We start from the raw sequence: 11,316 nt of genomic DNA, 5'->3' as shown, positions 1-11,316 counted from the left end.
GTGACTTTCAAGTCATGTCTTGGCCCCCAAATTCACCTGACCTTAATCCAATAGAGCATTTGTGGTCCTACTTGGAAAACCAAATTCGTGCTGCCACGCTACCACCTCGCAATGTGAGGGAATTGCAGGACCAGTTGGTGAGCGCTTGGTACCAGATACCTCAGACTACCTATCAGCACCTTGTGGAATCAATGCCACGGCGGGTGCTAGCAGTTTTGAGGGCCAAAGGTGATCCTACATGCTATTTCAGGGTGGTATATATATATACACTCTATATATATACACATATATATATATATATATATATATATATACATTAGCAGAGATGCCATCTTTCTCCGGACAGCAAATAAATTTTTTCGAGTGGTAGTTTATTAATGTGTGATTCTTGGTTTCAAAAATTCAATTTATTACCTGATTATCCACCACTATTTCTAAATAATTCGAAAGGTTTTATAATTCGCCACTTTATTATAGATCAGCATACCCTCCAGCTTATGAGGATTTTTAAAATAATTCTTTCTAGTTGTAGCGAACCGAAGTAGAAATTTTTAAAGCAAATGGATCTCTCATAAAACTTTTATCAGAACTTAATAATCTAGCCATATGGCCTGCACTTTTATAAGTAATAGTGGACAAGTTACGCTAAAATAATTTTTTTTTAAATATTAAGACATTAATTTTGCTACCGTCTGAAAAGAGGATTTCTGAAACTACGAAAATTCCGTAGCAGTTGGAGGGTATGGATCAGTAGTGGTATACCATTTTAAAAGTAAACAAAATTAGTTAGATATTTGCGAAATGTACTTATTTATCGTTTTTTTAAAAATTATGTTGGCGTGTCCGGAGCAGTTGGCATCTCTGCACTTAGAAAGCTATGTAGTTATATACTATTAAAAAGTGAAAATATGAAATATATATTTATGAAATTTTTAAATATATTTATTTTTCAATACTCGAACTAAGCAACTGAAACCTTCAAAATCTGACACTCCGACATCAGCTGACATTCTACGTTTGTTCTTTCTATTATTGCTTATCGGCAGCAGTTGTTTATCACTCGTTTCATTTGAGATAAGGATATCCGATAACGGGATCGAAGTATTGTCTGTACATTCCTATTTATTATTAATGTGATATTTGCATGCTTCCTCAAAATTTTGTCTAGTTTACGATGGCGTCAAATTGACGCATATCCGTAGAGATAGGTATACCATGAAGAGAATTTCAATATTCCAATGCTTTTGAAGAAAATAGACTTCAATATATATTTACCTCGATCAATGGATAAAAGTCATTGTAAGAAATAAAATATAAATGCAAGCGAATTTTGTAATTTTCCTTATAGAATTCGAAATGCGTCAAAATGACGCGTCCATTAAACCTAGTGCTAAAAGAGCATGGGAAATCAATAGCAGAGATTTCAACTTGCTCCGGACAGCAAATATACATTCTAAAGTGGTAGTTTATCAATTGTGATTCTTAGTTTAATAAATTCAACTTAGTAGGTTTTTATCTACCACTATTTCTAAATAAGTCGTTGGCTTGTATAATTCAGCACTTCATAGTAATTAGGTCATGCTAAGGCTCCTATACTATCAGAGCTGACCTATCAAGCAATATTGGAGCAAACAAGTTCGCAATTTAGCGTAAAGTTAGTATTAGTTATGTTATTTCAGAGATGCCAACTGCTCTGGACACGCTAAAATAATTTAACAAACGGTAAATAACTACAAAGTAAATTTTGCAAATAGTTGACAATATTTGCTTGCTTTTAAAAATGTAAAGCATGTCATAAGTACTATAAAGTGGTGAATTATATAAGTCTACGCATTGTTTAGAAATAGTGGTGGATTAAAATCTACTAAATCGAACTTATTAAACCAAGAATTACAATTAATAAACTACCACCTGAAAATATTTATTCGCTGTGCTTATGTTAGCTCTTTGCTCCAACAATAAATGATAAGTCGGCCTGTCTAATTCAGGGGCTCTAGGTCATGCTATATCTTTTAAAAAAGCAAGCAGAGATAGTCAAATATTCATAAAATTTACTTTGTAGTTATTTACCGTTGTTATAATAATTTCGTCGTATCCGGAGCAGTTGGCATCTCTGCAATAGCTGTCTTCCTTTTTTAATCCCATTGTAATTTTAATTTAATTTTGAAAATTTGAGGTATTTAGCTAGAAATAAGTTAACTCCCTCTCTTCATTTTGGTCAGTCAGAACTTTGAGTGGTTAAATATGTCATTGTTTCAAAAAACTCCAAGCGTGATGTTTGATATTGTTTCAACAGTTTTGCGATGCAAAATCTTCCAAAACACTTGCTGCTAAAAAAAGATAGTTTGCATAAAGTTAATATAGAAGTGTTTCCATATTTTTGTCCAACCCCTGTATATTTCGATCTGAAGTTAAGAGATTGTGTCATTTTAAGTAAAAATTAGTAGGTAATAAAAAGAAATATTCACTTAGTGTAAATGAATATGTATACCCGTTTTTCCATTCAATTGTTTTTCATGTATTAAGGTATTTATTGTTTGCGTTAAGTGAAATAAGCAGAGCTACCAAATTTATACGCTTTTTGGGAAAATTTTATCGAGTGGTAGAAAAATTCAAAACATTGTAAAAAGTGTGGAATCACTTATGGGTGGCAACTTATATGATGTGATTTTTCTTGAAATATTGTAGCAAAAAAAACAGAAAAAAATTCCAAAAAAATATGTTGACTAGAAGAAAAAAATTAAATCGTAATCCAAAACTTTAGGCTAGACATTTCATTTCATATGCATTATCATTTAAATCTTAATTTTTAAAACAATTTCAATTACGTACTATTATGTCTATGGTAACCTTATTATTCATACTATTCCTTTCTTTTACTTTACGATTAAAATAGTGGTTTAGGAGAAAAAAAATATTCAATATAGGTACTATTTCAAACAAAATTATGATTATTCCGTAAGAGTCAGCTTGATTTGAGCAGTGTATTTGATTAAGGGAATAACTGGGCTTTTTTCCAAAGAATCAGATAAATTTTGCGTGCAACTGAGGTTTGTAATCTGTAAAAAAAGTCACGGAATTATGCGGATTTAGGTCATTGCAAATTAGTCGTTGTTTCTACAAAAAGATATATTATCTAATTTTCTGAATTGCATCATACGATTTCAAGAAAAAAAAATATATTGATTTTATAACTTCAATTAAAGAAGCTTAAGAGTTAAAATTGCATTTTAAGACACGATGGTTGTCTGAACAATACGTATATGAATTAAAATATTTGAAATTACATTATCATACCTGCCAACTCTTCCGGATTTTCCGGAAGATTTTATTTTCATATTTAAAGTGGTAGTAAATATATACTTTTTTTTCTTTTATAAACTTAATTTTTAAATGATTTTGATCACCACTATTCTTCCAAAAATTTAGCACATATATTAATATGCGTTACTATCATGGTTGTCAACTTAAGTTTTTTCAAATGCAACGTATTTGTTATTTAAAATTTAAGTTTTAATTCCATTTTAATACCACTGGGAAAAATGATAATGGAAGAGATTAAAAGTTGGCAGGTATGCATTATCTTGTCAGAATTTGGACAATAGCTGTAGGTTGAAAGCTGGCGTTATCCATAAAATTTAAGTTTTGTATCTCATAAAGCGCTTAGAATCAAGTTCACTTAGAATCAAGAAGTCAATAAGATACAATCAAGTTCTGTTTTTATTAGAGTACGTCAATTATATTTCACTTTCAGCTTTCAAACGTCCAGGAAACGAAGACCAACAAAAATGCAAATTGCAAAAAAATAGGGGTACATAAATTTTAATATGTTATCCAAAGAAAGGCTATTTAAACTCTTTGCTAGAAACTCAACATTAAAAAATTCAAAATTTAATGGTTTTTAGAAATCGGAGCAATGGTAATGCTGTTCAGTAGGGCTCAAAATTAAAGATCATTTGCTAATCTGGGATTGCTGAAATTTGAGCTGGACCCCCTATGAAATAATTATCATTGTCTCCCGAACCATCAAACAATGGTACGCTGTTTTGGTTTTTTAATTTTTCAGTTTCGTGCTTCGGTCTGTTATTCTCACTAAAGAATATATTTTATCATAATTAGGAACACGTTGTGTCTATCACGTTAATTCCCGTTATTAACTTTTTCAACGAAAACATCAGTTTTAACAATAATATAGCAGATCTTTGAAAATGTATACGGACTAGTAATATATTTTAGCCATTGTTTAATGAACCGGTGGCTGAATTTCCTTAATTACTACAACTGCTTCTAAGTGCAGACGTAATTAAAAAAATGCATTTCGATGCAAGAACTAAATGTGTTATTCGCCTGCATAGATAAACTTAACTAAAAATATTTTACGTATTTTTGTATGAATAAATTATTAACGCATGATTAGCAACAAGCATGTTAAGGAACGAGGTAGTTGAGGTAAGAGCACAGTGATACAAAACGATTGTTGGCTTGTTACATTCACCTACCTCGCAGTAACTGAAAATGCATTTTAATACAATTGTAATTAGAAAAAAAAGGATAAAAGGAACATTTGATTAGAATATTATAATTAAGGTACAGAGTGGAAAAAAAACATGCGGACCACCCTGAATAACTTTTGATTTAATGATCGGATCAGGTTTAAGGACTCAATATTAATGGTTTGAGAGGTTGAATTCAAATACGGTAATTAATTAGTGCAGACGATATTTTAAATTACGAAATCAGGCACAAAACATCGGACTTTAAAATAATCCTTTAAGATCTAACATTAGGCAGCGGGAAAAATAAAATATGATTATATTTCATTTCATTAATATAGAAAATCACCTTCAACTATTCATTTATGCATCTATATTATGTTTTCATATATGTATATATATATATATATATACTCTGTCTNATTAATATATACACTCACGCATCCTTTTTATGGTTCTATAAAAAGAAATAAAATATTGGATGCAACGTAAAATCACACAAAATTTTTTAAAGAAAGCAGATGAAATGTTGGTGATTTATTTGATGTCATTATTGTTATTTGAAAACCACTGACTTTTTATCGACGACAACCACTCCATGGCATGAAATGTTTCCTTTATTAAATAGTATTCAACCTTCGTTTCACTACACGTGTACTCTCATTTGATCCATTATTCAAATTATAGTTTTTTCATCGTTCTTCAACTATCAATAAAAACTGTTATTATTTTGAACGTTAATATAAATCCTAGAAAAGGAATACGAATTATTTAATAAAATATTGCAAGCAAAACATTTGCTTAAAGCAAGTACAGCATGATTAGTGTGTACATTTTCGTCATGTGTAGCAGAATATTTCAATCTATAACTCTAATTTAATTCTTATAATGCGATCTCATTTTGAAAATAGAAACAAGATTTTATTTATAAATGTAGTGAGAATTCGCAAGCGAGTACTCAATTAATCAGAACATTTCGTTAAATTTTCGTATTTAAGTTATCTTTTTATTCATGTTTTCTATGAGTCATACATTGACCGACTCATATCAATATTTTTCAAGGCCTTCATTGATAGCTCTAGTTATTATGAAAGTTTTCTAATTTCCCCCGTTGCGATAAGACTAGTTTGACTATCAGCGATATTATCTAGACTTTTTCGCAGTGTACCTAACCGTTAGGCTCTAATCAATAACCATTAATGATCATAGGAAACATTATTGATTTTCTGAGGTAAAAGCTTATTCTGAATGAATCATTTTTATCCCTATCCGAAATAATAAAGGGAAAGAGGAAAACATATTTCATTGTGGTAACATAATACCATGATGAGATCCTGAAGCTTGACCTCTATCCCCAATGATGAGTTCTTCGCTGCCACTGGAATAGACTTGAGATATTGTTGCAACACATCTAAGTTTTAGTTTGCCTTGATCAAAGTCTTTGGCTCCCACAATGAATTCAAGGCCGACTTGGGAAGTCTGTAGGCCACTATAATGGCGGATTGAGGGATACTTTCGAACAAAAGAAGCGTTCGCCTGAAAGAAAATAAAAGATCACGATTCCCTAAACATTGAAAAAAAGTTTAATATAATGTCATTATTATACATAATTGCGTACAGAAACGGAATTTTCGTAGTATCAAAAAAAGAAAGTTCAGAATTGTAGCAAAGAACATCACGTCGGGGTGACCCACCGGTGGGTCACGCTAGATTGTCTCATCTTGGCAGCGCACCGGAGTAAAAACTAGTAACAAATAAATTTAATTTTTTAGTTTTCTTCCGGGAATAATAAAAATCCATAACTACCAATTGTTTTTAACGGATGCAATTTTTATATTGAATTGCTTCTTCGCCGTGATAAATTTCCTTTTAGTGAATTGTTATTGTTGAGAATAGATTAACTCCTCCCGAATATTATCTAATATTGAAATAGTTCTTCTACCACTATTTTCTCTTTTCCCGTACCAGTATTTTCACTTTTCCCGGCGTGAACGTGTTAATATTCAAATAAGTTATTTTCATTCAGTATTATTCAATATTATGAGTATTATTCAATATTCAGTATTATTGATAAGTCAATTTCATAGAGTAGTCACTAGTATTTCAATTTCTTCTTTTTTCAAACTTTGTACGTAACTAACAATTTAAAATATTTTATTGTAAATATAAGCAAATTAATATATTTTATCATTCTGTAGCAGTAGTGAAAAATGAAATGCTAAACTGAAAAACTGCTTGAAAATTTCAAACTAGTATATTTTTTGGACATTTTGAAAACAATTTATTGAATACTGATTGCAAAAGCTCAGACTCTATAATTATTTTTCTAATTATTCAAATATATTAGAAAGTATTTTTTCATAAAACAAAAATACGAAAAGTAGACGCTGTAATCGTATTCACATCACAAATACTATTTTAATGTTCTTTTATTTAGCAAAGCAAAAGATAACAAACGGAATTATGGCACATTAATATATAGCGTGTAATAAAATGGCATATTAAATAGCTTAATCGTTCAGACTGCTTTCTGAACGTGCAACGCACTCCTAAGATATATAGCAGCAATTTACTTCATAGGAAAAATAAAGTATTTTAAAACAATAAATGCGTGTGAATTCGTTTGAAATAATTTAGAACATGGTTAAGATATTAAGATTTTTTTCAACTTCTGATGGAATAAAATATGCAATGAAATATAATGAAAAAAATAATATAACTATAGCTTTAAAAAATAATTTTACTGATAAACTTAATTTGACTAATTAATTTTAAAAATAATTTTTGAATAGTTTTTAATAAATATTCAAAAAAATAATATGTAATGAAAAATATAATTTAACCCTTTTGAAGGCCGTGGGAAGTATACTTCCCACCACTTTTTACCACTTTTAATTTAGGCTTCCATTTTTCAATAACTTCAGCTTTCTTTAAGTGAGTTTGAATAAAATTGATAACCAGTTGTCACTTTTAAAAAACGTACAAAAGTTATAAAATACATAATTCCTTTTGAAGTTTGCAGCATTTAAAGAATTTATTTTATAAATGAAGAAAAATAAAAGTCAGTAAGTTCCTAATAGGTCATGTTAAATATATTTACCACCAAAAAAATGGCATTTTTATAAACTAAATGAGTTGTTTTTTTTAATATCAATTACTGTTCTTAAAAACAATTTCAATTCCAAAGTACTTTAATTTACCTTTACTAGAAATAAAGGCTCCGTTAAAAGGTTAACTCAATTTGTTATATTTAAAGTTATAAATTTAGTATAAACATTTGAAATAAGAATATATATATATATATCACTAGCCCCGGCAGGAATAGTGTCATAACTCTAAAATGCAACTTTTGAGAAATAGCAAATTAAAAAATACTATCAAACTTATTCTGAATAGCATAATCTGAAATAGCACAATATTGAGCACAATCTAGAGATGAGACACTTTTTGAGCTTGATGGGGCACTTCATACATATTTTTTATTGACATAACCACAAAATTGCTGATTGCTTTACTTGTGTCACTTTTCTTTGTCAGAGTGCGATATTTATATTAGGCTGTGAGTTAGGGTATTGTATTTAATATTCGGCAGAGTTCCCCAGGGCTCAATGCTTAAATAGAACAAGACTGAAAATAGTGAAAATAGGTAAGCTTGTTTTCAGGAAAATATTTGAACTTTTTTAGAGGAATGCCAACTGCTCCGCTTTTTGCAGTTAATTTTAATAAATTGGTAGCAAATTAACACGTTCACACCGGGAAAAATGAAAATACTGGAACGGGAAAAAGGAAAATACTGGTAGAAGAACTATTTCAATATTAGATAATATACGGGAGGAGTTAATCTATTCTCAACAATAACAATTCCCTGTAAGGAAATGTATCACGGCGAAGAAGAAATTCAATATAAAAATTGCATCCGTTAAAAACAATTGGTAGTTATGGATTTTTATTATTCCCGGAAAAAACTAAAAAATTTAATTTATTGTTACCAGTTTCATACCTGCCAACTTTCACTCTTTCCGAGAAAGGATTTTCAGAGTGGTTTTAAAACAATGAACGAAAAACAATCTGACTCAAAAATATATTTATATTTTAATCCCGTTGAAACTCGCTTGCACAAGGATTATTATACTTTGATATATTTATTATAATTATTTATATGTAGTGGTGGTCAAACTCATTTATAATTATCATTATAATTCAAAAAGTTAATTGGAATAACCTGAGTATTGCTACCACTTTAAATATGAAAATAAAATCTTCCGGAAAATCCGGAAGAATTGGCAGGTATGCAGTTTTTACCCCGGTGCACTGCCAAGATGAGACACCCCGGCGTGAACGTGTTAAATACTAAAGTACTAGAATAACAGAGGTGCCAACTGGCTCCGGACAGCAAATATAGATTCTAAAGTGGTAGTTTATCAATTGTGATTCTTGGTTTAATAAATTCAATTTAGTAGATTTTTATCCGCCACTATTTCTAAATAATTCGTAAGCTTATATAATTCACCACTTTAAAGTACTTTGTTATGTTATACCTTTTAAAAAGCAAGCAAAAATAGTCACATCTTTGCAAAATTTACTTTGCAGTTAGTTACCGTTTTTTTAATTATATTGGCGTGTCCGGAGCAGTTGGCATCTCTGGAATAAGGAAAATTATGCTCTCACTTTATGAGAGTAACCACGCTTACCTGCCAACTCTTCCGGATTTTCCGGAAGATTTTATTTTAATATTTAAAGTGGTAGTAATTATATACTATCTTTTCTTTTATAATCTTAATTTTTAAATGATATTGTTTACCACTATTCTTACAAAAATTAAGCACATATATTAATATGCGTTACTGCCATGGTTGTCAACTTAAGTTTTCTCAAATACAACGTATTTGTTTACTTAAAATTGAAGTTTTAATTCCATTTTAATACCACTGGGAAAAATAATAATGGAAGGGATTAAAAGTTGGCAGGTATGAACCACAAGATCTGCGGAATAAAATTGCATTTTATATGATACTTTGAGTTCTTTATATGTAGTGGTGAAAAAAAAACTTAAAATGAAAAAAAAATACTAAACTAAAAGAAGCTTAAATTCCGTTACCACAAAAAAAGTATTTTTTTATAAGTGAAGCAAGTTGGCGTTTCTGGCTTATGCAACAGTTTTTTATATCAACTTCTCTGAAATTTCATGATGTATGGGATATGGGCCTTCTGCGTGGCCCAGGTGCCCAATTTTTGTAAATGGAATAAAGTATTCTATAGTTCGTTCTTCAGGAGTTGGCACTTGGCTCCGCCTTCATCACGTGGTATCGGATGATAATATTTTGCTATTTGGGAACAAGGTTTTAAATATAAATTAGCTAGAATAACGAAAGGTGTAATAGCTGATGACAAAGCGAAGAAAATGACTGAAAAAGAATTTACTGTTTGTGTTTGGCCATCACCTTCTACATCAGAAAACCTCCACACGGTAGTCTGCACAGACCATTTAAAAAGTGAACAGTTTGAGCGCATGAAACCGAATTCTAATTTAAAAGTGACTGAGAGGAATTTGTCATATATATTTGAATCTGTAGTGGTAGACAAGTAAATAAGACAAACTAATCATATTAAAAAATTAAACAAATTTTTGGACATATATTTGCTACCACTTTCTCATTTCTACTAGATTTTCTATTAAAGGGCTCTTTCGTAAACTGGTTTGCCTTCATAGTGTCTGATCGGACTATCCATAAAAAACCGTGTGGAGACTTTGCGCGCATTAGAGGTTACGTCGATTTCAAGCGGGGAAATGTATTTCCTCTTACTCCCCCGCGCTGAAATGAACTCTGCGTCCGAGGAGGTGGAGCCAAGTGCCAACTCCTGGTGAAAAAACTATACAAGTCTTACTGTTTAATTCTCTATCAATTTAGTAATATATATACAGGGTGATTCTAAAAAGGTGGGCAAAATTTTAGGAAGTGATAGTACACAACCAAGCAAACAATTTTTTATCAAAGAATGCATGGTCGAAAACAAAACGCAAATCCGCTTGTGGGCGTCAAATTTTATGTTCTTATATGAGGCAAAAACACACAAAGGACGATGAAGTTAAGTCATAAAAGCAAATTTAATGGCATGTGATTACAATACGCGTTCAAAACAGTGGCCAGCAGCTGCTATGCACGCAGTACAACGGCGAAGAAAAGATAGGCGAACATTCTGAAGCACACCAGGCATATCACGAACTTTTCCTGCCGCGGCCGAAAGCTTGGCTACAAGTAAAGCTGCGCAGTAACTCGTAACAGGAATGGATCTTTTACGTTTGCATCAAACAACTTTCCAATTGCGCCAGCACCTTTGCGTTTTGTTTGCGAAAATGCATTTTTTGATAAAAATTGTTTGCTTGGGTGTGTACTATATATATATGTATAAGGGTAAGTCCCTTTATTATTAAGGGTATTTCTCAGAAAGAATTTTCCAATTTATCTGCTTTTTTTTAACCGAGTTTTGAGAACAAAAATATATTTAGGCATTGTGAGCTAATTTTTACTATAGATTTTGTATTTTTTATTATAGAAAAAAATTTAAAGAATTCTTGCAGTTTTCCAGATGAATATGACAACTGAATAGAAACGTATTATGAATTACTTGTAAGAGGCAGTACAGGGCGAATTTTGTAAAGTATTTTTGTGTGATTCGACGCAGATCTTCCTTGAATTGTATTTTTAAAATGGACTGGAACTGGAACTACATTAATTTTTTGGGGCACCTACACAATTGTGTTTATCCCCAGTAGAAAACTTGTTGTACCTGATAAGATTAGATTTCATAGAATCACAATTGA

General features: G+C 30.8%; 1 protein-coding gene across 2 annotated transcripts in view; it reads right to left on the bottom strand.

Moving 5' to 3' along the window:
* Positions 1-11,316, bottom strand: part of LOC107455866 (uncharacterized) — a 251,210-nt gene that overhangs the window by 50,292 nt on the left and 189,602 nt on the right. For both annotated transcript variants that reach the window (XM_016073588.4, XM_071188189.1), the window contains exon 5: positions 5,816-6,029. In XM_016073588.4, the coding sequence (XP_015929074.1) occupies positions 5,816-6,029 (214 nt within the window). The remainder of the gene's footprint in view (positions 1-5,815; positions 6,030-11,316) is intronic.

The sequence above is a fragment of the Parasteatoda tepidariorum genome, chromosome X2, assembly GCF_043381705.1.
Source record: "Parasteatoda tepidariorum isolate YZ-2023 chromosome X2, CAS_Ptep_4.0, whole genome shotgun sequence".
NCBI lineage: Eukaryota > Metazoa > Arthropoda > Arachnida > Araneae > Theridiidae > Parasteatoda > Parasteatoda tepidariorum.
This window is presented reverse-complemented; position numbering and strand designations above follow the sequence as displayed.